Raw genomic sequence first — 27,759 nt, 5'->3', positions numbered from 1 at the left:
CTTCATCTTGTGCCCAAACACGAATTTCCAAGAGTGTGTCCTCTACTAAAACTAAATTTCTTACTTGTTTTGGAATCTACAAGCCTGAAACCTTGAACATAGACTGCTGAAACTCTGTGGGAAGTCATAGGAATTGCATCCTGGGAGCTAGAATTCAAAACGCCCCTATACTTTCCATTGAGCATAGGCTCTCAAAACAAATTTAATCAGTTTGGTTTTTCTTTGGATTTTCTCCTACCATATCCATTGTGTTACAGTCTCCTACATTATTTTAACATTTCTACAACCTTCAAAGTGTTTTCTTATCAATGGTACCAATTATATGCATATCCTGGCTTCAGGGCCTGAGCAACAGGCAGTTTACTTTGAGCACGTCATTCAGGCGGAAAGTGAGAAAAAAGGACCCTATCCCTAAGAAGTTTTAAATGTAGCTATGTTGTGTTTTATTTTTGCCTCAGAAACCACTCTGTCAATCCATGTTTTTGGAGCAGAAGAGAAAGGGTAATGCAGGGTTTCCCCAAGGGGTCTGACTGGGTGCACCTTTTGGTTTCTGCACTAGCACTACACAGCTGATTTAACTGATCAACTAGTCTTGGCAAAAACCAAAATGTGCACCCCTTGGGGTCCTGAGGACTGAGTTTGGGAAACAGTGGGGTAATGCGACTATACAAACCAATCATATCATTATCTCACGTCCTGTATCCCTCAGTGACGTGTGGTGAGGTCTGAGGCTGGCTAGGGTTAGTACAGGAATAGGTGGGACACTGAGACCAGGCCCAAATGGCTCCCTATATAGGGCCCTGGTCAAAAGGAGTGCACCTAGTAGGGAATAGGGTGCGATTTGGGACAAAAACTGAGACAAGCTGGAGGCTGTACACCAAGGAGGAGAAGGAGAGAGAGGGAGAAAGATAAAGAGCGAGAGAAAGTGAAAGAGCGAGAGAGAGAGAGCTGAGACCCACCCAAACAAACCCTGGCCACACCTTATATAGGCCCCCCCAGATCAGACCTATGCCCCCATGCTCCCCGTCCCTGCAGCAAAGATCTCAACATGACAGCTGCACATATACCCAGGCCGTGAGCAGGGCAACAGACCCAACCCCCACTAATACACCGGCCCAATCCCCATCCTGAGACCTAAGAGGTATGTATCAGATACTCAACATGCTCTGCTCACATCTACTGTAATAGTCCGAGCCTAAACCACACAAAAACAAGATGCTATAGTCGGCTCAGGGAATAGAACCAGCAACTTTTCAGTTACCGTCCCAACACTCTTAACCACTAAGCTACCTTGCCCTAGCTGAGCCTGTGTCAGGTATTGAGTCTATATTACAGTATGTTAAATGTTCTCGTTTTTGTGTCAATAAATAATACATATATATACCCATGAAAGATAGTCAAACATATATTTATTGTAAATAACAGTTTTTATTTTAAAAATGGTCTGATAAAATATTTCCATGATTGTATATACTTTAAAAAGGTAATCAGGAAGGTTCACCATCCAGTGGCTTCATCATTATGCACGCCTTCACACACACACACAGTATATACACACAGTATTAACCCACAAATTCCCATTTCTGCCACCTTTGCTGCGTTTAGACAGGCAGCCCAATTCTGTGGTTATTTTCCACTCATTTGTCTTTTGACCAATCAGATAAGCTCTGAAAAAAGATCTGATAAAAAGAGATCAGAAATAGTCTGCCTGTCTAAACGTAGCCCTTGTGACTTCATCTATGGCCCACTGGGCACACACGGGTTGAATCCATGTTCCCACGTCATTTCAATTAAATGAAATGATGTTGAACCAAAGTGGAATTGACGTCTGTGCCCAGTGGGGGTTAAGTGTGCGAACACAAACATTTATACACATACACATACATATACAGATTTGATTTGATTTGATTTGATTTGATACACTCGCACTCACAAACATCCACCAAGAAACACAGACAAACATAAATCTTCCTTCATAACGTGAGATAAAATAGCATAAACTTATGCACAAATAGATGTGTTACATAAAGGGGATGACATGGTGGTATACGAATATGGAGGATGTGTTGTTTTCAGATAGAAGGTAAGTGGTGATGTTGGACTGATGCTGGAGATGATGAATATGAGGTTGAATGTTTTTATATATATTTCTAAGCCATTGTCTATCAAGACAATATGTTAGTACTTGGCCTTGTATCACCATTTTCTATCAACACAATATGTTAGTACTTGGCCTTGTATCACCATTGTCTATCAACACAATATGTTAGTACTTTCAACACAATATGTTAGTACTTGGCCTTGTATCACCATTGTCTATCAACACAATATGTTAGTACTTTCAACACAATATGTTAGTACTTGGCCTTGTATCATCATTGTATCACTTGTATCACTGGGTCCATTCTGTTGGTTAATGTCTTACTACCCCCAACTAGAAGGTGTTTCATTAAGTATGTGGAAAAACATGATTGGATCTATATGCATATAACTTCAGATCTGACATAGTCCTTTGTTCAGGTACCAGAGTGACTCCAAAATGGCACCATATTCCCTACATAGTGAAAATAGACCTATATTTAAGGAGAGGGTGTCATTTAGGGACGCAGCCTGGCCAAGTTGAGTAAAGAGAAGGAGACAGGATTCCTGACTGCATGGTGCTTCTCCTTCAGACCTGCATTACAGCATCATCATACCTAGTACACCTATCAGGATCAGAAGAGCTATGGAGAAGAATCAAAGAGAAAAGTAGTAGAGACAGAGAGAGAAGTAGTAGAGAGAGAGAGAGAGAAGTAGTAGAGAGAGAGAGAGAAGAAGTAGACAGAGAGAAGTAGTAGTAGAGAGAGGGAGAAGTAGTGGTAGAGAGAAGTAGTAGAGAGAGAGAGAAGTAGTAGAGAGAGAAGTAGTAGAGAGAGAGAAGAAGTAGAGAGAGAGAGAAGAAGTAGAGAGAGAGAAGTGGTAGTAGAGAGAGAGAAGTAGTAGAGAGAGAGAAGTAGTAGTAGAGAGAGAAGTAGTAGTAGAGAGAGAGAAGTAGTAGAGAGAGAGAGAAGTAGTAGAGAGAGAGAAGTAGTAGAGAGAGAGTAGTAGAGAGAGAGAAGTAGAGAGAAGTAGTAGAGAGAGAGAAGTAGTAGAGAGAGAGAAGTAGTAGAGAGAGAGAAGTAGTAGAGGGAAGTAGTAGTAGAGAGAGAGAGAAGTAGTAGAGAGAGAGAAGTAGAGAGAAGTAGTAGAGAGAGAGAGAAGTAGTAGAGAGAGAGAAGTAGTAGAGAGAGAGAAGTAGTAGAGGGAAGTAGTAGTAGAGAGAGAGAGAAGTAGTAGTGAGAGAGAAGTAGTAGAGAGGGAAGTAGTAGTAGAGAGAGAGAGAAGTAGTAGAGAGAGAGAAGTAGTAGAGAGAGAGAAGTAGTAGAGAGAGAGAAGTAGTAGAGAGAGAGAAGTAGAGAGAAGTAGTAGAGAGAGAGAAGTAGTAGAGAGAGAGAAGTAGTAGAGAGAGAGAAGTAGTAGAGAGAGAGAAGTAGTAGAGAGGGAAGTAGTAGTAGAGAGAGAGAGAAGTAGTAGAGAGAGAGAAGTAGTAGAGAGAGAAGTAGTAGTAGAGAGAGAGAGAAGTAGTAGTAGAGAGAGAAGTAGTAGAGAGAGACAGAGTGAGAGAGAGAAGTAGTAGAGAGAGAGAAAGAGAGAGAGAGAAGTAGAGAGAGATACAGAGAGAAAGAGAAAGTGAGAGAGAGAGAGAGAAGGAGTAGATATAGTAGAGAGAGAGAAGTAGTAGAGAGAGAAGTAGTTGAGAGAGAATAGTAGAGAGAGAGAAGTAGTAGAGAGAGAGAAGTAGTAGAGAGAGAGATAAGTAGTAGAGAGAGAGGTAAGTAGTAGAGACAGAGAGAAGTAGTGGTAGAGAGAAGTAGTAGAGAGAGAGAGTAGTAGAGAGAGATAAGTAGTAGAGAGGAATAAGTAGTAGAGAGAGAAGAAGTAGAGAGAGAGAAGTAGTAGAGAGAGAGAGAGAAGTAGTAGTAGTAGAGAGAGAAGTAGTAGTAGAGAGAGAGAAGTAGTAGAGAGAGAAGTAGTAGTAGAGAGATAAGTAGGAGAGAGAGAGAGAGAGAGAGAGAAGTAGTAGAGAGAGAGAGAGCGAGAGAGAAGTAGTAGAGAGAGAGGGAGAGAGAGAGAGAAGTAGTAGAGAGAGAGAGAGAGAGAGAAGTAGTAGAGAGAGAGAGAGAGCGAGAGAGAAGTAGTAGAGAGAGAGAGAGAGTGAGAGAGAAGTAGTAGAGAGAGAGAGAGAGATAAGTAGTAGAGAGAGAGAGAGAGAGGTAGTAGAGAGAGAGAGCGAGAGAGAAGTAGTAGAGAGAGAGAGAGAGAGAGAGAGAGAGAGAGAGAGAAGTAGTAGAGAGAGAGAGAGAGAGAGAGAAGTAGTAGAGAGAGACAGAGAGAGAGAGAGGAAGGATTATATTAGATGAGGTACTACGGTAACACTTTATAATAGCTTCCATGAATTACAACGTTATAAATGGTCATTCATGTTTATAAATTATTTGTAAATCATTTATTTATAAATGTTAACAATTTATAAATGATAAAAGTGCTCATGCCTTGAAGTGCTTTTAATGCTAATGGTTTAATAATGAAATAGTTTGTTATAGTTTAATGTTTAGTCATGTTATCCGTTATTATTATGAAGTGTTTGTGGTGCTTCTTATGTGGTTATTACCTTGAGACAGGCAGAAGGCGGAGGGAGCAGAGTTTAAAGAGTTTAACACAGTAGTGATGGGTTCGGTCAGGTCCACAGCTTTATCACTGTTCAGAATAGCCTGAGGAGAATCTAGGGTATCTGTTTCTGAGGGAGGACAGAATGACAAGAGGGAGAGAGAAAGAGAGAGAGAGTTAGAGACAAACCAGAAAGAAGAGATGCAGGGTCCACAGGGTGTTTGGAGGTGTAGGGTGAAGTTGAAGCTGATCCTAGATCTGTACCTAGGAGAAACATCACCAGGAGCGTGTTTGGATGAGTGACTCACCATTATTAAAAGTCCCGTTGGAGATGGAGAGGTAGTAGCTGGTGTCGATGTTCCGGGTGGCCGTAGCGTTGGGGACAGTAGCAGAGAAGGTGCACTGGATGGTCTGACCGTTGACTGAGCCCTTCACAGAGTCCACAGGCGGCAGCTACCCAACACAACGGTTTTACCACAATTACCATTAGTCAAATGTCAGTAGGCCTACACTGTAGTTTTAGTCAGGTACCCTGTTACTCTCCCAGGCACTGTCCCAAATGGAACCCAGGTGTATATGCAGGGAATAAGAGTCAGAATTGGGATCAAATTCAACTTCAATGACCACAAAAGTATGTAACTCTAAATCATGAATCCTCTATCAGTATCTTGTTCAATTCATAAAACTCATTGATTACATATCAGTTCACTTCCGGAATTTGCCTGAAATCAATCCGTCAAACTAAAATCTGTTCCAGAAAGTCCAAAATGAAACACTGTGTTCTGATTGGTCCAACCCACCTTGTTGTTGATGGTCAGAACTCCTTTGTCGAGGAGAGCGGTGAAGAACTTCACCTTTCTGTTGTTGTTTGCGCACACATAGGTAGTGTCGTTCTGACCCTGTAGAGGAGAGAGATGATGAATTCGAATCAATAAAAATGAATCGTAATTTTAACCGTATTAATTTAGGCTATTTTTTCCCAATTCATTAATCAAATGTAAATACTGAGTTTCCTCAAGTTAAAATGACTTCTCCCACCAACCCCAACTCTCTTGTCCTGGGTATTGTAACATCTATACTAATTCTAAAGGCAGGTTTCCATACCCGTGTGGAAGTTTTGGACAAGCCTACAGCGATGTAGCCACTGGACACTCCTCGTAGCTGGAAGGAGAAAGTCTGTACCGAGGACTTCATGATGGAGACGAAGAAACAGGAACCAGCCACGGCCGGATCACAGTTTTCCGGCTGAGCAGCACAGAGCTGAGTCTTTCTACAGTCCGCCCTTGAGATATTTACCTGTTGAAGAGTTCATCATTAGTTGCTGTCATGTTTGTCATTCTTTTTTACATTAAAGGTGCAATCTGCGATTTGTACATACAGTACAGTTTTGAACTTAAAAGGGGAAATCTGCAATTGCTATAAACGTTTTTAACTTTTAAATTGATTCTTGAAGAACATAACTTACCTCACAAGCTTAGTTTAACTACATTTAACACAACATAATAACTTATTTAAATGATGATTTCTACATTACACTGCGTTGTAATAAAGCACTTTGGGGGACTTTAAAAAAGCCCAATAGAAATCCTACGTGAGAACTCCAAAACATGCCTTGCTTACGGGATGGGTGCATCAAGAAGTTCATCTACTTTCTGTTTCTCTATATCTATCTCTAGTTTGTTAATTAACCTAGATATGTGTGTTTTATGAAATACTAGATATAAGTTTTCCACACTGTCATGGATTATATTTATGGGTGAACTGCAGGGTAATGTAACAGACACACTTTTTCAATGGCAGTGTGTGCAGTTTTTTGTCCTACAAGTGCACTTAAAATAATATTTAATTTTGAAGAGAGAGAGGGGGGGGGTGGCAGAAAGGGAGAGAGGGAGAGAGAGAGATCGTGTGTTTCCTTTTTCTAGTCAGAGACTCTGGGAGACAGAGTGAAACGTGTAGCCTAGGTACTCACCGTGAGAGCTGTGACAGGTGCCGTTGTTACGCTGGATGTCATTGTTACGCTGGATGTCATTGTTACGTTGGGTGCCATTGTTACGTTGGGTGCCATTGTTACGTTGGCCATAGTAGCATTGGAGTTCGGAGCCATTGTGGTGTTCTGTGCCTCGGCTCCCATCGCCATGTACGCCATTGCCATGACAACTGCGAACATCAGTCTGCTGATATTGTCCATTCCTGATAGAGTAACAGAGATCCACGTAGTAAGCAGGGGTGGAAAAACTACCCAAACGTCATACTTGTGTCAAAGTAAAGATACATTAATTAATAGAGAATTACTCATGTAAAGGTGAAAGTTGCACAGTAAAATACTACTTGAGTAAAAGTCTAAAAGTATGTGGCTTTAAATATACTTAGGTATCAAAAGTAAATGTAATTGCTAAAATATACTTATCAAAAGTAGAAGTACAATTATAAATAATTTCACATTCCCTATATTATGCAATCCAGACGGAACGATTTTCTTGTTTTTTAAATTTACAGATAGCCAGGGACACACTGCAACACTTAGACATAATTTACAAACGAAGCATTTGTGTTTAGTGAGTACGCCAGATCAGAGGCAATAGGGATTACTGGGAATGTTCTCCTGATAAGTGACTGTTTTCCTGTCCTGCTGAGCATTTAAAATGTAATAAGTACTTTTTTAGATATCGTAATTAAATTAAATCATGTGACAAAAGCAATGAAAAAAGTCTGTATTCCAAGGAGAAAAAGTTCATAATGTCTGATCTGATAGTGGAAGCTAACCAGCTGCAAAATACAAAAAACAACCCTATCACAGGCTTGAAAATGCCCTCCACCAGAGAAACGTACAACATAAATAAATAAATCGTTTAAATAGATGGAAATGTTACCTGTACTTTTGTGACTTGGAAGATTTATGTGGTTCTCCTTGAACAAGCTGTTCCAGAAGCTAATGCTGCGCTGAGAAGTAGATGTTCTCAACAGGTGTCCTTGCGGCGATGTCGCCACCTGAGCTCACTCTCCCGCTATTTAAAACAGCACTCGCAATGGGAGGAAGGACAAAGGATTGAGAAACCTACCACCCCTCTTTTGGGGGGTGGTTTCACAATGGCATGCTGGTTGGCGTGACATAGGCTTCCCGGAGGAGGGGTGAGATAACACTCAATGGAAACAATTATGTTGTTAAACCTAACCCTCCGACAATAGCTCTGTCAAGTCACCCTTTTTTTAAAGACCCATCTTCCTGAACCCAATTTATTCTATTCACTTCCTTGTGTATAAAATATGCTTGGAAACTATATACAAGACTATTTGTAAAGAAATAAGAATAATATAATTAAATATATAATATATAATATAATTATATCATATAATTAAATTAGTTACCAATAGATACAATTTAGGTCTAAATATAATCCACATCCAACGCCAAATGACATTTCATAATTTTTTAAAAACCTATTCTATGATTCATTACAGGCCAATAACACGTGTCATTCACACCTGTCTAACTCAAATAACACATTATTCTTGCTTTGTTTTTTTGGACTGAGCTGAGTTGAGCCTCACACAGTGGATGGAGAGCAGGCAGTCTTTTGAATTCAATCTGGATTGTGTCAAGTTACCCAAAGGGTTAGATACAGTTTTGGTGAATCAAGACATTTTGTTTCAAGGGATGAAATTGAAAACATTACATTTGTCTGGAGGTGACAGAAGTTTAAGATACGGATGTCCTATTTTCATTAACAAGCCAGATAAATAAAGTGCAATATTTTGAACCTAGTTATGTGTGTATTATGAAATACTATATATATCTTTTTTTTTAATTCACATACACTGTCATGGATTTTACTGTCCACCCTAGTGTTGCCAGGGAATCATGAGGAACATGCCTGTCTGATATCACTTTTTGACAACGCTATCAGAGACATCGATTCACAAACCCAGTATCATACTGTAACAGGTTCAGCTGGCAAGATTGTATCATGGTGACTTTTAATCTGCTATTGTTACGTACACACACCCACATACTGAACAGTAGCCTAGTCGTTTACACACACACAGAAACACAAACACAAACACAAACACACACACATGCACATGCGCACGTACAGACAGACACTCATTGGTTTTGATCCACAGGGACGACAGTGCTGGTGGTTCATCATGCCACACTAGGCCTCTTGAACCGATAAGGAAACATTTCATTCGTGCTTTTTTGTTGTGTGCTTTTAAAATGTGTTGCATGACACATGCAGACTTGCGTTGCCATGTCAAAGTGCATCATACTGTGGCACTTTGTGAATTTTTAAAATTCTATAACTTGAAAACTTGATTTCTGACATGCTAATCATTTTGTGGACTGTATCAACAGTGGACTAATGAAACAAACACCAAAAGTATAGTTTTTGAGTGGAATATTCCTTTATGGAGAGGAATTGGGGCTAAGGTCCTGTGATAGACTGGTATCCTGTAAAGGAGGGTGTATTGTACATCAAGCTGCCTCACACCACAGAAACAGGAGACAGGCTCCTGTCCTATGGAACCCAACACTGGCTTACGGTCATCACTAGCAAATACAAACAGATCACTAGCCAAAACAAGAGTGAAGGAATAATGAAGGAATACTTTATAAATTAACATTTTGGACAAATCATTTTTTATTTGTTAGCTGGTTATTTCGCAACGTCAAAAATCTCCTGGTTAGCATTTTTGGAGAATGTAGCAATGCTAGTGGCAATTGATAGTGCCATTTAGGGGTGCATTCAAAAGAAACCACAATCCAATGACATTAGAAATAGGGAGATACACATACAGGCGAAAAATTAAAAGAAGGTCATTATTTTGAGTTATTACAGTACAAAGTATCACTCACCTGTCACTCAATAGTAGGATATCTCAGGCACTCTTGTTTTAGTGAAATGTCTTCCTCTCTCCAAGGTCTGTCTGCGTGTCATGTATTGTCATGTTGTGTCTTGTTTCTGTCCTTTCCTTTCACCCTGTCTCCCTCTGCTGGTCGTACTAGGTTACCGTTTCTGTCCCTCTTTCCCCCAGCTGTTCCTTGTCTTCTCTGACTACCTCATTCACCCCTTTTCCCACCTGTTCCCTTTTTCCCTCTGATTAGGTCCCTATATCTCTCTCTGTTTCTGCTCCTGTCTTTGTCGGATTCTTGTTTGTGTGTCTCATGCCTGAACCAGACTATCATCGTGTTTGCTGCAACCTTGTCCTGTCCTGTCGGAATCTACCTGTCCATCTGAGTCCACGTGTGTTCATCATTAAAGAAACTCTGTTTGTTAATTCGCTTTTGGGTCCTCATTCACGCACCTGACAGAAGAATCCGACCAAGAATGGACCCAGCGACTTCGGATCCTCTCCACTCAGCCGTCGAGATCCAGGGAGCGATGCTAGGCAGACACGAGCAGGAATTGTCTGCTGCTCGACATGCCGTTGAGACCCTGGCCACCCAAGTCTCCAACCTCACAGAACAGGTTCACCATCTCCGCCTCGATCCACCGGCCACTTCCAGGGCTTTCGAATCTCCGGAGCCCAGAATCAATAACCCGCCGTGTTACTCTGGGGAGCCCACTGAATGCCGCTCGTTCCTCACCCAGTGTGATATTGTGTTTTCTCTCCAGCCCAACACTTACTCCAGGAGCACTGCTCGTGTCGCCTACGTCATATCTCTCCTTATTGGACGGGCTCGTGAGTGGGGCACGGCAATCTGGGAGGCAAGGGCTGAGTGTACTAACCAGTATCAGGACTTTAAGGAGGAGATGATACGGGTTTTTGATCGATCTGTTTTTGGGGAGGAGGCTTCCAGGGTCGTGTCCTCCCTATGTCAAGGTAATCGATCCATAACAGACTACTCTATTGAGTTTCGCACTCTTGCTGCCTCCAGTGGCTGGAACGAGCCGGCTTTGCTCGCTCGTTTTCTGGAGGGTCTCCACGCAGAGGTAAAGGATGAGATTCTCTCCCGGGAGGTTCCTTCCAGCGTGGATTCCTTGATTGAACTCGCTATTCGCATTGAGCGACGGGTTGATCTTCGTCACCGAGCTCGTGGAAAGGAGCTCGCGTTCTCCGTTGCCCCCCTCTCCGCATCACTACCATCTTCCTCTGCCGGCTCGGGTGCTGAGCCTATGCAGCTGGGAGGTATCCGCATCTCGACTAAGGAGAGGGAACGGAGAATCACCAACCGCCTCTGTCTCTATTGCGGTTCTGCTGGTCATTTTGTCACTTCATGTCCAGTAAAAGCCAGAGCTCATCAGTAAGCGGAGGGCTACTGGTGAGCGCTACTACTCCTGTCTCTCCTTCAAGATCCTGCACTACCTTGTCGGTCCATCTACGCTGGACCGGTTCGTCAGCTTCCTGCAGTGCCTTAATAGACTCTGGGGCGGAGGGCTGTTTTATGGACGAGACCTGGGCTCGGGAACATGACATTCCTCTCAGACAGTTAAGGGAGTCCACGGCCTTGTTCGCCCTGGATGGTAGTCCTCTCCCCAGGATTCAGCGTGAGACGCTACCTTTAACCCTCACTGTTTCTGGTAATCATAGCGAAACCATTTCTTTTTTAATTTTTCGTTCACCTTTTACACCTGTTGTTTTGGGCCATCCCTGGCTAGTTTGTCATAATCCTTCCATTAATTGGTCTAGTAATTCTATCCTCTCCTGGAACGTCTCTTGTCATGTGAAATGTTTAATGTCTGCTATCCCTCCTGTTTCCTCTGTCTCTTCTTCACAGGAGGAGCCTGGTGATTTGACAGGGGTGCCGGAGGAATATCACGATCTGCGCACGGTGTTCAGTCGGTCCAGGGCCACCTCTCTTCCTCCACACCGGTCGTATGATTGTAGTATTGATCTCCTTCCGGGAACCACTCCCCCCCGGGGTAGACTATACTCTCTGTCGGCTCCCGAACGTAAGGCTCTCGAAGATTATTTGTCTGTAGCTCTTGCCGCCGGTACCATAGTCCCCTCCTCCTCTCCCGCCGGAGCGGGGTTTTTTTTTGTTAAGAAGAAGGACGGGTCCCTGCGCCCCTGCATAGATTATCGAGGGCTGAATGACATAACAGTGAAGAATCGTTATCCGCTTCCTCTTATGTCTTCAGCCTTCGAGATCCTGCAGGGAGCCAGGTTTTTCACTAAGTTGGACCTTCGTAACGCTTACCATCTCGTGCGCATCAGGGAGGGGGACGAGTGGAAGACGGCGTTTAACACTCCGTTAGGGCACTTTGAATACCGGGTTCTTCCTTTCGGCCTCGCTAACGCTCCAGCTGTCTTTCAGGCATTAGTCAATGATGTCCTGAGAGACATGCTGAACATCTTTGTTTTCGTTTACCTTGACGATATCCTGATTTTTTCACCGTCACTCACCGTCACGTCATGTTCAGCACGTTCGACGTGTCCTCCAGCGCCTTTTAGAGAATTGTCTTTTTGTGAAGGCTGAGAAGTGCTCTTTTCATGCCTCCTCCGTCACATTTCTCGGTTCTGTTATTTCCGCTGAAGGCATTAAGATGGATCCCGCTAAGGTCCAAGCTGTCATTGATTGGCCCGTCCCTAGGTCACGCGTCGAGCTGCAGCGCTTTCTCGGCTTCGCGAACTTCTATCGTCGTTTCATCCGTAATTTCGGTCAGGTGGCAGCCCCTCTCACAGCCCTTACTTCTGTCAAGACGTGCTTTAAGTGGTCCGTTTCCGCCCAGGGAGCTTTTGATCTCCTCAAGAATCGTTTTACATCCGCACCTATCCTTGTTACACCTGACGTCACTAGACAGTTCGTTGTCGAGGTTGACGCGTCAGAGGTGGGCGTGGGAGCCATTCTTTCTCAGCGCTCCCTCTCTGACGACAAGGTCCACCCTTGCGCGTATTTTTCTCATCGCCTGTCGCAGTCGGAACGTAACTATGATGTGGGAAACCGCGAACTGCTCGCCATCCGCTTAGCCCTAGGCGAATGGCGACAGTGGTTGGAGGGGGCGACCGTTCCTTTTGTCGTTTGGACTGACCATAGGAACCTTGAGTACATCCGTTCTGCCAAACGACTTAATGCGCGTCAGGCGCGTTGGGCGCTGTTTTTCGCTCGTTTCGAGTTCGTGATTTCTTATCGTCCGGGCTCTAAGAACACCAAGCCTGATGCTTTATCTCGTCTCTTCAGTTCTTCAGTAGCCTCCACTGACCCCGAGGGGATTCTCCCTGAGGGGCGTGTTGTCGGGTTGACTGTCTGGGGAATTGAGAGGCAGGTAAAGCAAGCACTCACTCAAACTCCGTCGCCGCGCGCTTGTCCTAGGAACCTTCTTTTCGTTCCCGTTCCTACTCGTCTGGCCGTTCTTCAGTGGGCTCACTCTGCCAAGTTAGCCGGCCACCCTGGCGTTCGGGGTACGCTTGCTTCCATTCGCCAGCGTTTTTGGTGGCCCACCCGGGAGCATGACACGCGTCGCTTCGTGGCTGCTTGTTCGGTCTGCGCGCAGACTAAGTCCGGTAACTCCCCTCCTGCCGGCCGTCTCAGGCCGCTTCCCATTCCCTCTCGACCGTGGTCTCACATCGCCTTAGATTTTGTCACCGGACTGCCTTCGTCAGCGGGGAAGACTGTTATTCTTACGGTTGTCGACAGGTTCTCTAAGGCGGCTCATTTTATTCCCCTTGCTAAGCTTCCTTCTGCTAAAGAGACGGCACAAATCATCATCGAGAATGTTTTCAGAATTCATGGCCTTCCGTCAGACGTCGTTTCGGACAGAGGTCCGCAATTCACGTCTCAATTTTGGAGGGAGTTTTGCCGTTTGATTGGGGCTTCCGTCAGTCTCTCTTCCGGCTTTCACCCCCAGTCTAACGGTCAAGCAGAACGGGCCAATCAGACTATTGGTCGCATCTTACGCAGTCTTTCTTTTCGCAACCCTGCGTCTTGGTCAGAACAGCTCCCCTGGGCAGAATACGCCCACAACTCGCTTCCTTCGTCTGCGACCGGGCTATCTCCTTTTCAGAGTAGCCTCGGGTACCAGCCTCCGCTGTTCTCATCTCAGTTCGCCGAGTCCAGCGTTCCCTCCGCTCAGGCTTTTGTCCAACGTTGCGAGCGCACCTGGAAGAGGGTCAGGTCTGCACTTTGCCGTTATAGGGCGCAGACTGTGAGGGCTGCTAATAAGCGTAGAACTAAGAGTCCTAGATATTGTCGCGGTCAGAGAGTTTGGCTCTCCACTCAGAACCTTCCCCTTAAGACCGCTTCTCGCAAGTTGACCCCGCGGTTCATTGGTCCATTCCGTATTTCTCGGATCATTAATCCTGTCGCAGTTCGACTTCTTCTTCCGCGATATCTTCGTCGCGTCCACCCGGTCTTCCATGTCTCCTGTATGAAGCCCGTTCTTCGCGCCCCCGCTCGTCTCCCCCCCCCCCCCCCATCCTTGTCGAGGGCGCACCCATCTACAGGGTCCGTAGGATTTTGGACATGCGTCCTCGGGGCCGTGGTCACCAGTACCTCGTAGATTGGGAGGGGTACGGTCCTGAGGAGAGGAGTTGGGTTCCCTCTCGGGACGTGCTGGACCGTGCGCTGATCGAGGATTTCCTCCGTTGCCGCCAGGTTTCCTCCTCGAGTGCGCCAGGAGGCGCTCGGTGAGTGGGGGGGTACTGTCATGTATTGTCATGTTGTGTCTTGTTTCTGTCCTTTCCTTTCACCCTGTCTCCCTCTGCTGGTCGTACTAGGTTACCGTTTCTGTCCCTCTTTCCCCCAGCTGTTCCTTGTCTTCTCTGACTACCTCATTCACCCCTTTTCCCACCTGTTCCCTTTTTCCCTCTGATTAGGTCCCTATATCTCTCTCTGTTTCTGCTCCTGTCTTTGTCGGATTCTTGTTTGTGTGTCTCATGCCTGAACCAGACTATCATCGTGTTTGCTGCAACCTTGTCCTGTCCTGTCGGAATCTACCTGTCCATCTGAGTCCACGTGTGTTCATCATTAAAGAAACTCTGTTTGTTAATTCGCTTTTGGGTCCTCATTCACGCACCTGACACTGCGTGTGTCTCTTCAGTCTCTTCGTCACTATAGTTTATGGATGTAGTCTGTTAATCTATCACGTCTCGACTTGTAGTTTGTTTAGTCAATGTCAATATATGATTTTCCATAAAGGCATGGAACACCACAGATTAATTTCAATGTTCAAAGATAATAATGTTGTTGTCCATGAAACTCTCTGACACCATATTCTAATCTTTAAGTAATTATATTGAATCTTATTTTTATTTGGCAAGCCCTGCTACAAATTGTTTATGAACTAACTATCAAGAAATTGTTTAACTGACTATTCACTAACCGTAACCATAACCTTGGCCCTAACCTTACCATAACTTGTCCCTGTACCCCCAACCATAACTAACATTAACCTTAAACCTCCAAACCTGGCCCTAACCCTAACAAGTTGTTGTATATCAACAGCGTTGCAGTTGTTAGTTTATTGATATTTAATATTACATCATAAATAACTAGTTTGAGGTGAAATATTTGTATATACTAAGGATTATTACATATTTATATAACAAAAAGTGAATAATTCAAATTGAAGTAATTTTCAGTAAATGTGCACATTTTCAGGCAAAATGTGTGTTTGAGTCCTTTTTTAAATTATTATTTATTTCACCTTTATTTAACCAGGTAAGCCAGTTGAGAACAAGTTCTCATTTACAACTGCGACCTGGCCAAGATAAAGCAAAGCAGTGTGAACAGACATCACATGGAGTAAACAATTAACAAGTCAATAACACAGTAGAAAAAAAGAGAGTCTATCTACATTGTGTGCAAAAGGCATGAGGAAGTAGGCGAATAATTACAATTTTGCAGATTAACACTGGAGTGATAAATGATCAGATGGTCATGTACAGGTAGAGATACTGGTGTGCAAAAGAGCAGGCAAGTAATAAATATAAACCGTATGGGGATGAGGTAGGTAAATTGGGTGGGCTATTTACCGATAGACTATGTACAGCTGCAGCGATCGGTTAGCTGCTCAGATAGCAGATGTTTGAAGTTGGTGAGGGAGATAAAAGTCTCCAACTTCAGCGATTTTTGCAATTCGTTCCAGTCACAGGCAGCAGAGAACTGGAACGAAAGGCGGCCAAATGAGGTGTTGGCTTTAGGGATGATCAGTGAGATACACCTGCTGGAGTGCGTGCTACGGTTGGATGTTGCCATCGTGACCAGTGAACTGAGATAAGGCGGAGCTTTACCTAGCATGGACTTGTAGATGACCTGGAGCCAGTGGGTCTGGCGACGAATATGTAGCGAGGGCCAGCCGACTAGAGCATACAGGTCACAGTGGTGGGTGGTATAAGGTCCTTTAGTAACAAAACGGATGGCACTGTGATAAACTGCATCCAGTTTGCTGAGTAGAGTATTGGAAGCTATTTTGTAGATGACATCGCCGAAGTCGAGGATCGGTAGGATAGTCAGTTTTACTAGGGTAAGTTTGGCGGCGTGAGTGAAGGAGGCTTTGTTGCGGAATAGAAAGCCGACTCAAGATTTGATTTTAGATTGGAGATGTATGATATGAGTCTGGAAGGAGAGTTTACAATCAAGCCAGACACCTAGGTACTTATAGAGGTCCACATATTCTAGGTCGGAACCATCCAGGGTGGTTTTATCGATTATATATTGTAAAAACAACCTGAGGATTGATTATATAAAATGTTTGACATGTTTCCATGAACTTTACGGACACTATTTGGAATTTTTGTCTACCCCGTCGTGACCGCTCGAGCCTGTAGATTTCTGAACACAACGCCCCATCCAAATGGAGGTATTTTGGATATAAAAATAATCTTTATGGAACAAAAGGAACATTTATCGTGTAACTGGGAGTCTCGTGAGTGCAAACATCCGAAGATCATCAAAGGTAAGCGATTCATTTTATTGCTTTTCTGACTTTCGTGACCAATCTACTTTGCTGCTAGCTGTTTGTAATGTTTTGTCTGCTGAGAGAGATGTCTTTACATAAACGCTTGGTATGCTTTCGCCGAAAAGCTTTTTTGAAATCTGACACGCCAGGTGGATTAACAACAAGCTAAACTGTGTTTTGCAATATTGCACTTGTGATTTCATGAAAATTAAATATTTTAAGTAATTTAATTTGAATTTAGCCCTCTGCAATTCAGCGGATATTGACGAAAATGATCCCACTAACTGGATGTGTGCGCCAAGAAGTTAAACATATAAATTCCATTCACAATCCACCCTTAATGACTAAATAATACACACTGATACCTCATATACTATATGGAAACATAAATGGTATACAAGAATAATTCAAACCAATACATGTATGTTTTCCGATATTCAGCAATGACTGTTATAGGCCTATATCCAATTATAACGCTTCCTGTTGGGATTTTTATTACAATCTTCATAAAAAACAGTCTTAAACATTATGAAACAGTCTCATCCACATTGGCTCCTCGTAGTTAAAAGAAACAGAGCCATATCCTAGGCCTGGAGGCCTGTATTCGTCATCCCACTGGCCAGAGCATGGAATCGGTCCGTACCTCACCATCTGTTGCGTCACTGACCTCTCCAGAGTCCTGGTAATCAAACCTCTCATACACGGAATCAAACAACATCCACACAGAACCAAAACACTCATACAGGTGAAAGTTGCCCACAACACAGTGATGATGACATTTTTCCATTTCCCAAACATACTGTCAAACCAATTTGTTAGAGAATTATCCACCCAAGAGTTCTCTGCTAATTTGTGTGTCACGAATCTCGCCGAAGATGGTGCCTCTTCCTGTTCGGGCGTCGCTCGGCGGTCGTTGTCGCCGGCCTATTAGCTGCCATCGATTCCCTTTCCGTTTGTTTCTGTTTATTGGGTTTAATTGGGTGTTTGTTTGTAGGCTATTTAACCTTTCTGATCTCCCCATCCCGGATCCGGGTTCGTGAATACAGACTCAAGCTCATTACCATAACGCAACGTTAACTATTCATGAAAATCGCAAATGAAATGAAATAAATATGCTAGCTCTCAAGCTTAGCCTTTTGTTAACAACACTGTCATCTCAGATTTTCAAAATATGCTTCTCAACCATTGCAAAACAAGCATTTGTGTAACAGTATTGATGGCTAACGTAGCATTTAGCATTAGCATTCAGCTGGCAACATTTACACAAAAAAACAGAAAAGCATTCAAAAAAATAATTTACCTTTGAAGAACTTCAGATGTTTTCAATGAGGAGACTCTCAGATAGCAAATGTTCAGTTTTTCCTGAAAGATTATTTGTTTAGGACAAATCGCTCCGTTTTCTGCGTCACGTTTAGCTATGAAAAAACCCCTGTATCCAGGATTGTGTAAATCTATCAGCAAGCTCATTAGCATAACACAACGTTAACTATTTATGAAAATCGCAAATGAAATGAAATAAATATGCCATCTCTCAAGCTTAGCCTTTTGTAAACAACACTGTCATCTCAGATTTTCAAAATATGCTTCTCAACCATAGGAAAACAATAATTTGTGTAAAAGTAGCTAGCTAGAGTTAGCATTTCGCGTTAGCATTTAGCGTTAGCATTAGCGTTAGCATCCAGCACGCAACATTAACAAAAACATAAAAGCCTTCAAATAAAATCATTTACCTTTGAAGAACTTCTGATGTTTTCAATGAGGATACTCTCAGTTAGATAGCAGATGCTCAGTTTTTCCAAAAAGATTCCTTGTGTATTAGAAATAGCTCCGTTTTATACATCACATTTGGCTACCAAAAAAAATCCATAAATTCAGTCCTCAAAACGCAAACTTTTTTCCAAATTAACTCCATAATATCGACTGAAAACATGGCAAACGTTGTTTAGAATCAATCATCAAGGTGTTTTTCACATATCTCTTCATTGATACATCGTTCTTGGACACATGCTTTCTCCCCTGAATCAAATGGTAAAGTAGAAGCAGCTGGCAATTGCGCACCGAATTCGACGCAGGACACCAGGCGGACACTTGGAAAATGTAGTCTCTTATGGTCAATCTTCCAATGATATGCCTACAAATACGTCACAATGCTGCTAAGACCTTGGGCGAACGACAGAAAGTGTAGGCTCATTCGTTGCGCAATCACAGCCATATAAGGAGAGAATGGAAAACAGAGCTTCAGAAATTCTGCTAATTCCTGGGTGATGCATCATCTTGGTTTCGCCTGTAGAATGAGTTCTGGGGCACTTACAGACAAAATCTTTGCAGATTCTGAAACTTCAGAGTGTTTTCTTTCCAAAACTGAATATGCATAGTCGAGCATCTTTTCGTGACAAAATATCGCGCTTAAAACGGGAACGTTTTTTATCCAAAAATGAAATAGCGCCCCTAGAGCTCTAACAGGTTAAGGGCACTAGGCCCGCTGGGTATTTGTGCAGGCTTGTTCTCTGTTATTTTGGTGTTGGTGTAGAAGTGTATTTCTCATTATTTCCGGACAGTTTTAGTCCTGTGTATTTTGGACGGGTGGTTTCTTATGCCCTAGTGTTGGCATGTCCATGTCTCCGCTGTCGTTGGAATAAATAGATTCACGTACGACATTACCTGCTCTCTGCGTTTGACTCCTCCACCGCACCATTTGTAGACGTCGTAACAGAAGCCCGCACCACCTATGGAGTCAGCAGGAGCAGCGACCACCCCTCTCCCAACTATGGAAGAGCGTGTACATCATCATACAGCTATCCTCCATCGGATCGTTTCAGCGATGGACCAGATGATGGAGAGGATGTAGCGATGAGAGAGGAGTGGTCTACCGACGTCTACGCCAGCTCCCCCACAGACGACGCCACCTACTCCACCTACGTCGTCCTCTGTGTCCAGCATATTGCGTCTCTCCCCCCCGAGGGAGTACGATGGAGCGGCGGCTGGGTGCCAGGGATTTTTGCTCCAGCTCGAGCTCTACCTGGCTACCGTGCGTCCGGCTCCATTGGGTGAGGAGAGTGTGAGCCTCCTCGTCTCCTGTGTGACGGGTATGGGCCCTGGACTGGGCCAACGCTGTCTGGAACAGCCCAGACTCGGCTCGGGACCACTACCCGGTTCACCCGCCGTTTTCGAGCTGTGTTCGACCACCCACCAGAGGGCAAAGCGGCGGGTGAGCGACTGTTCCACCTCAGACAGGAAACGAGGAGTGCGCAGGACTTCGCGTTGGAGTTCAGGACCCTGGCTGCTGGTGCTGGGTGGAATGACAGGACCCTGGCTGCTGGTGCTGGGTGGAATGACAGGACCCTGGCTGCTGGTGCTGGGTGGAATGACAGGACCCTGGCTGCTGGTGCTGGGTGGAATGACAGGACCCTGGCTGCTGGTGCTGGGTGGAATGACAGGACCCTGGCTGCTGGTGCTGGGTGGAATGACAGGACCCTGGCTGCTGGTGCTGGGTGGAATGACAGGGCCCTGGCTGCTGGTGCTGGGTGGAATGACAGGACCCTAGCTGCTGGTGCTGGGTGGAATGACAGGACCCTGGCTGCTGGTGCTGGGTGGAATGACAGGACCCTGGCTGCTGGTGCTGGGTGGAATGACAGGGCCCTGATGGACCATTACCGTTGCAGTCTCCGGGAGGACGTCCGCCGGGAGCTAGCTTGTCGGGACACAACACTCTCCCTTGATGAACTGATAGACATGTCGATTCGACTGAACAACCTGCTAGCTGCCCGCGGGCGTTCAGAAGGGGTCCTGTCAATTCCACCTTTCAGCCCTCCCGCTCCAACTCCGATGGAGTTGGGAGGAGCTGCATCTAGGGAGACCGGAGGAGGAGGCTCCTCCGGCGCCTATTGTGGCCAGAGAGGACACACTTCGAACCGGTGCTGGAAGAGTCCCTCTGGGAGTCAAGCTGGCAGGCGGAACACTTCTCGGCCACCCCAGGTGAGTAGGCACCAAACTCACCCAGAGCTCCCTGTTGGTCACATGTTTTTGTTTATTTTTTTTCCCTCTCTTCAGCATAAGGCGCTAGTCGATTCAGGCGCAGCTGGGAGTTTTATGGATCACGGACTCGCCCGTAAGTTGGGTATTCCGTTAGTGCAGATAGACCCACCTGTCCCCGTGCACTCCTTAGATAGCCGACCGTTAGGGTCAGGGAGGCCACGATTCTGCTGGACCTGGTAACGCAGGGGGATCATAGGGAGAAGATCAGTTTCTACCTTATTGATTCACCTGGGTTTCCAGTGGTGTTGGGGGTTCCCTGGCTGGCTATTCACAATTCCCTCATTTCCTGGAAACAGGGGGCTCTTCAGGGGTGGTCAGACGAGTGTTCGGGTAGGTGTATAGGAGTTTCCATCGGTGCCACGACGGTGGAGAGTCCAGACCAGGTTTCCACAGTGCGCATTCCCCCAGAATATGCCAATTTGGCTATCGCTTTTAGTAAGAAAAAAGCGACCAAATTACCACCCCAACGACGGTGGGATTGCGTGATAAACCTCCAGGAGAACGCTGCACTTCCCCGGAGTCACGTGTACCCACTGTCGCAGGAGGAGACGTTGGCTATGGAGACATATGGAAAAGAGTGGAAAACAGCATTTAGTACCACATCAGGCCTCTATGAGTACCTCGTCATGCCGTATGGGTTGAAGCTCTGAGACAGGGGTACATTCGGCCCTCCATGTCACCCTTTCTTTTTTTGTGAGGAAAAAGGAGGGAGGTCTGCGTCCGTGCATTGATTATGGAGGTCTCAATTCGATCACAGTGGGATTTAGTTATCCACTACCTCTCATTGCTACGGCGGTGGAATCATTCCACGGAGCGCGTTTCTTCACAAAACTGGACCTCTGGAGCGCGTATAATCTGGTGCGTATTCGGGGAGGAGACGAGTGGAAAACAGCGTTTAGTACCACATCAGGCCACTATGAGTACCTCGTCATGCCGTATGGGTTGAAGAATGCTCCAGCCGTCTTCCAATCCTTTGTAGATGAGATTCTCAGGGGCTTGCACGGGCAGGGTGTGGTAGTCTATATTGATGACATCTTGATTTATTCTGCCACATGCGCCACGCATGTCTCCCTGGTGCGCAAGGTTCTTGGGCGACTGTTGGAGCATGACCTATACGTCAAGGCTGAGAAATGTGTGTTCTCCAAACAAGCTGTTTCCTTCCTGGGTTATCGCATTTCCAGCTCGGGGGGTGGTGATGGAGTGTGACCGCGTTAACGCTGTGCGTAATTGGTCGACTCCGACCACGGTAAAGGAGGTGCAGCGGTTTTTAGGGTTTGCCAATTACTACCAGAGGTTAATCCGGGGTTTTGGCCAAGTAGCGGCGCCCATTACTTCATTGCTGAAGGGAGGGCCGGTGCGTCTGCGGTGGTCGGCAGAGGCTGATGGAGCCTTCAACCAGTTGAAGGCACTGTTCACGGAGGCTCCCGTGTTGGCGCATCCGGACCCTTCGTTAGCATTCATAGTGGAGGTGGATGCGTCCGAGGCTGGGGTTGGAGCCGTGCTGTCTCAGCGCTCGGGCACGCCACCGAAGCTCCGTCCCTGCGCTTTCTTTTCTATGAAGCTGAGTCCGGCGGAGCGGAACTATGATGTGGGGGACTGGGAGTTACTAGCTATGGTAAAGGCCCTGAAGGTGTGGAGACACTGGCTAGAGGGGGCTAAACACCCTTTCCTCATCTGGACTGACCACCGCAATCTGGAGTATATTCGAGCAGCGAGGAGACTGAATCCGCGTCATGCTAGGTGGGCCATGTTCTTTACATGCTTTAGATTTACGATCTCTTATAGACCAGGTTCCCTTAACACTAAGGCCGACGCGCTGTCCCGTCTCTATGACACCGAGGACCGGTCCATCGAACCCACTCCCATCCTTCCAGCCTCTTGGCTGGTGGCCCCGGTGGTATGGGAGGTGGACGCGGACATCGAGCGGGCGTTGAGGGTTGAACCTGCGCCTACACAGTGTCCGACCGGTCGTAGGTACGTGCCGCTTGGTGTCCGTGATAAATTGATTCGGTGGGCTCACACACTCCCGTTTTCGGGTCATCCGGGGATTGATAGGACAGTGCGGGGTCTTAGGGGGAAATACTGGTGGCCCACCTTAGCTAAGGATGTGAAGCTCTATGTCTCTTCCTGTTCGGTATGCGCTCAGAGTAAGGCTCCTAGGCATCTGCTTAGAGGGAAGTTACAACCCCTCCTGTTTCCAAAACGGCCATGGTCCCATCTCTCGGTAGATTTCCTTACTGATCTTCCCCCTTCTCAGGGGAACACTACCGTTCTGGTCGTTGTGGATCGGTTCTCTAAGTCCTGCCGTCTCCTCCCATTGCCTGGTCTCCCTACGGCCCTACAGACTGCAGAGGCTCTATTTACCAACGTCTTCCGGCACTACGGGGTTCCAGAGGACATCGTATCTGATCGGGGTCCCCAGTTCACGTCCCGGGTTTGGAAGGCGTTTATGGAGCGTCTGGGGGTCTCGGTCAGCCTTACCTCTGGTTATCACCCCGAAAGTAATGGGCAGGTGGAGAGAGTAAACCAGGAAGTGGGTAGGTTTCTGAGGTCGTTTTGCCAGGACCGGCCAGGAGAATGGGCGAGGTTGAGTTGGCCCAGAACTCACTTCGTCATTCATCCATGAACATGTGGCCATTCGAATGCGTACTGGGCTACCAGCCGGTCCTAGCTCCGTGGCATCAGAGTCAGACCGAAGATCCTGCGGTGGAGGAGTGGGTACAGCGCTCTAGAGAGACCTGGCAGGCAGTCCAGGATTCTCTCAGGCATGCCAGTGAACGGCAGAAGAGAAACGCTGACCGCCACCGCAGTGAGGCCCCGGTGTTCGCACCAGGGGACAGGGTCTGGCTCTCGACCCGAAACCTGCCCCTCCGCCTGCCCTGCCGGAAGCTGGGGCCGCAGTGTGTGGGGCCATTTAAAGTCCTGAGGAGGATAAACGAGGTGTGTTATAGATTGCAACTTCCCTCTTACTATCGCATTAACCCCTCGTTTCATGTGTCTCTCTTTAGGCCGGTGGTAGCTGGTCCCCTACAAGACGGTGAGGTACCGGAGGTCCCTCCACCCCCTCTGGACATCGAGGGGTCCCCGGCGTACACAGTACGAGCTATTCTGGACTCGAGACGCCGGGTGAGGGGCCTGCAGTACCTCGTTGACTGGGAGGGGTACGGTCCGGAGGAGAGGTGCTGGGTACCAGGGAGGGACATTTTAGATCCTTCCCTCTTGAGGGATTTCCACCGCCTCCACCCGGATCGCCCCGCGCCTCGTCCTCCGGGTCGTCCTCGAGGCCGGGGTCGGCGAGCTGCGGGAGCCGTGCGTCAGGGGAGAGGGGGGGGTACTGTCACGAATCTCGCCGAAGACGGTGCCTCTTCCTGTTCGGGCGGCGCTCGGCGGTCGTCATCGCCGGCCTATTAGCTGCCATCGATTCCCTTTCCGTTTGTTTCTGTTTATTGGGTTTAATTGGGTACACCTGTTTTGAGTTAGTGTTTGTTTGTAGGCTATTTAAGGGCACTAGGCCCGCTGGGTATTTGTGCGGGTTTGTTCTCTGTTATTTTGGTGTTGGTGTAGAAGTGTATTTCTAATTATTTTCCGGACAGTTTTAGTCCTGTGTATTTTGGACGGGTGGTTTCTTACGCCCTAGTGTTGGCAATGGTAACAATGGTTATCATTTCCAATTACCCCTTGTCCATGCTACATAACCTCTTTCTTAGGAACTAACATTATAAATCAGATGTACTAAAACAGGGTAGAATTCAATTAATTATAGTTATAGTTAAATGTATACGTTGTTTAGCCATTATTCATAAAATTCATAACAGGAACTGATCAGACGAGGGCTGCCAAGGGACTTTACACTGCGATTGAGAATCTTCCATAGCTAGGTGTCAGGGGGAAGAGGAGGAGGAAACCTGAGAGAAAATACAGACAGAGCAGGATGCAAACCTGATCACAAAAAATGCTACACACACATCTTACCCTATGACCTACTGTAACTATAAGGAATTGAATATCTACTTTTAGTTGTTTGAATTTGCATTAACCATAATAAATGTTCTGTAATACTCTGCCACCTGAGAGGTCATCCTCCTGTCAGCCAAGGTAAGTAACATCACATAGGGATGTAGGAGAATTTCTGCTATTCAGTTCATTTCTATCAGCTTTAATCTAAAACATTGGGTTGTCTGTCACTGGACGGTGGTTTCCCATAGTTCGGAGTGTGATTCAAGATGATTCTCTGGACTGCTGGGGGATTCTTTCATCTGTGATTCATTCACAGGCAGCAGGTAAGCCACTAGGGCTGTATTCACTAGAAAGCAAATGGGAAGGGACTGACGTGAACTTGACCAATAAGAAACGTTAGTTTTCTTGTAAAACGTCTTCCGTGTGCATTAAAGAACAGAGTTTTGAGGTCATGTTTGTCATAAAACTAGCCTCCTGCATGTGAGACATGAATGAGTTTGAGTTTTATTTAGCATTAGAACACATTTTAGATATTTGTCGTGTACAAATTACAGAGTTTTTGGAAATGCATGTCAGACTCTGCTTTGTTTTAGCTGTCATTTGTTACATTTTTCAACCTGAAGACATGGCTTCTCCCAGTGGTCTATTATCTGAAGAGCAGTTCCAGTGCTCTGTCTGTCTGGATGTCTTCACGGAGCCTGTTTCCATCCCTTGTGGCCACAGTTTCTGTCTGGCCTGTATTAAGAGACATTAGGGAAAGCAGTGACGTTGTCCCAAATGTAAGAGGATCAGGACGAAAAGATTGAACATATTTAATCTGGTGTCAAATCTGGAAGTGTTCCCTACGACGTCTGCATGAAGAAGACGCTCAAGGCCCTGAAGTCCTGCCTGATGTGTCTGACCTCTTCCTGTGAAACTCTCTTAGAGCCTCATCAGAGAATGGTGAATCTGTAGAGACACACTTCCTGTCCTCCACAGGATCAATCAGCTTGTAAGAATCACAAGAGACTCCTGGAGCTGTTCTGTTGGAGCGACCAGATGTGTGTGTGTGCAGTGCATGGACAGACCACATAACTCATGACATTGAGAGAGAGAGAGTAAAGCCATGTCGGTAATGTTCTCATTCTTCTTTCTTTTTGACTAAATATTATCTTATCTTCACTTGACAGTTCTAAAATCCATTGAAAGACATCAATGAATTAACCTTTTACTGCAGTGGTCTAAATCAGGGTCACTGTTAAGGGAATTTTACAATTCCTATATATACAGTACACTGCCGATTTTGCAGGTTTCCCTACTTTCAAAGCATGTAGAGGTCTGTAATTTTTATCATAGGTACACTTCAACTGTGAGAGACGGAATCTAAAACAAAAATTCAGAAAATCTCATTGTATGATTTACCTCAATAAGCCTGACTTACCGGTGTCTGTATATAGCCTTGCTACTCTTATTTTCAAATGTCTTTTTACTGTTTTATTTCTTTACTTACCTACACACACATACCTTTTTTTATTTCACCATTGGTTAGAGCCTGTAAGTAAGCATTTCACTGTAAGGTCTACCTACACCTGTTGTATTCGACGCACGTGACAAATAAACTTGGATTTGATTTGATTTCAAATCCCACTATACCACCTTCACTATGCAATCTGGTTTCCGAGCTGGTCATGCACCTCAGCCACGCTCAAGGTCCGAAATGATATCATAAACGCCATCAATAAAAGACAGTACTGTGCAGCCGTCTTCATCGACCTGGCCCAGGCTTTCGACTCACAGAGATCAGTGTGTCAAATCAGGAGTACCACAGGGTTCGATTCTCGTGCTGACTCTTTTCTCTGTATATATATCAACAATGTAACTCTTGCTGCGGGTGATTCCTTGATCCACCTCTACGCAGACAACACCATTCTGTATACACCTTGCCCTTCTTTGGACACTTAACAAACCTCCAAACAAGCTTCAATGCCATACAACACTCCTTCCGTGGCCTCCAACTGCTTTTAAATGCTAGTAAAACTAAATGCATGCTCTTCAACCGGTTGCTGCCCGCACCCGCCATGTGTGATGTAGCCTCTGGACACTCCTTGTAGCTGGAAGGAGAAGTTCTGTCCCGAGGACTGCTGGGTGGAGACGAAGAAACGGGAACCAGCCACAGCCGGAACACAGTTTGATGGCTGAGCAGCACAGAGCTGAGAATTTCCACATGCTGCCCTTGAGCTGTTTACCTGTGTTTGAAGAGATCATTAGTTGCTGTCATGTTTGTCATTCCTTTTACCTTAAAGGGACACGTTGGTATAAAGAGATCGGGAGACAGGCGCAGGAATGCGTAATAGGAGTTTTATTTACCCAAATTACAGTGTGCCATGTACAGACACGGGAACGAAGACCAAACAAAAACACTATACAAAACACAGGGTTGAAACACAAACATAAGAGGGAGGAGTACCTCAAATAAATACACCGGGGCGAAACCCGTAACATACAAACACACAATGATACCCCACGGGTTGACACCCGTAATCATCTGCGCAATACAAGCAGCACAGGTACTCACACGACCAATGGACATTGGAACAATAATCGACAGCCCAAGGGAAACCAAAAGGCACATTTATACAATTAAAATCAGGGAAATGGGGACCAGGTGTGCGTAATGACACAGTTCTGGAGGGATCCGTGACATAAAGGGGCAATCTGCCAATAGAACATACATTTTATTTTGTTTTACTTTAAAGGGATAATCTGCTATTGGTATATACAATTTCACACTTTTAAATTATTAATATATATCCACTGATTCTGGGCAGCAGGTAACCTAGTGGTTAGGGTGTTGGGCCAGTAACCGAAAGATTGCTAGATCAAATCTCCGAGTTGACAATGTACACATCTGTTGTTCTGCCCCTGAACAAGGCAGTTAACCCACTGTTCCTAGGCCGTCATTGTAAATAAGAATTTTCTCTTAACTGACTTGCCTAGTTAAATTAAAAACATAATTCTTGAAGAATATAACTTATACATGCCTCACAAGCTTAGTTTAACTACCTCATCAGAACATCTTATTTTTATTTTCTTACATTGTTTGCTGCATTGTTATAAAGCATTTTGACTTTTAAAAAGCCCTACATATGTGAGATAGTGTAGTACATGAGTTTAATTTAACCTCCCAAACAGGCACTTTGCTGACTCTACTTTCTGTTTCTCTATCTCTAGTTGGTTATTTTGATTAACTTTTCCACACTGT

The 27,759-nt window shown here is 45.3% G+C and overlaps 1 protein-coding gene and 1 long non-coding RNA gene across 2 annotated transcripts; both read right to left on the bottom strand.

Moving 5' to 3' along the window:
- Nucleotides 1–1,408: 1,408 nt before the first annotated feature.
- Nucleotides 1,409–27,619, bottom strand: LOC110531488 (uncharacterized). The gene is made up of 9 exons (XM_021614692.3): nt 27,593–27,619; nt 26,555–26,743; nt 7,557–7,674; nt 6,656–6,876; nt 5,791–5,982; nt 5,487–5,585; nt 4,995–5,139; nt 4,691–4,816; nt 1,409–2,723 (listed from the first exon to the last, which is right to left on the bottom strand). Exons 1-9 carry the CDS (start codon nt 27,617–27,619, stop codon nt 2,680–2,682), a joined length of 1,161 nt encoding a protein of 386 aa, XP_021470367.3. The 3' UTR covers nt 1,409–2,679.
- LOC149980769 (uncharacterized) lies at nt 15,235–18,686 on the bottom strand. The gene is made up of 3 exons (XR_016483102.1): nt 18,257–18,686; nt 17,827–17,888; nt 15,235–17,218 (listed from the first exon to the last, which is right to left on the bottom strand). It is a non-coding gene; the product is annotated as an uncharacterized LOC149980769 (long non-coding RNA).
- Nucleotides 27,620–27,759: the final 140 nt, after the last annotated feature.

Source organism: Oncorhynchus mykiss, chromosome 9 (genome assembly GCF_057628025.1).
Source record: "Oncorhynchus mykiss isolate SJ-2025 chromosome 9, ASM5762802v1, whole genome shotgun sequence".
Lineage (NCBI taxonomy): Eukaryota > Metazoa > Chordata > Actinopteri > Salmoniformes > Salmonidae > Oncorhynchus > Oncorhynchus mykiss.
Note: the sequence above shows the minus strand (reverse complement) of the source record. Positions and strands in the feature narration are given on the sequence as shown.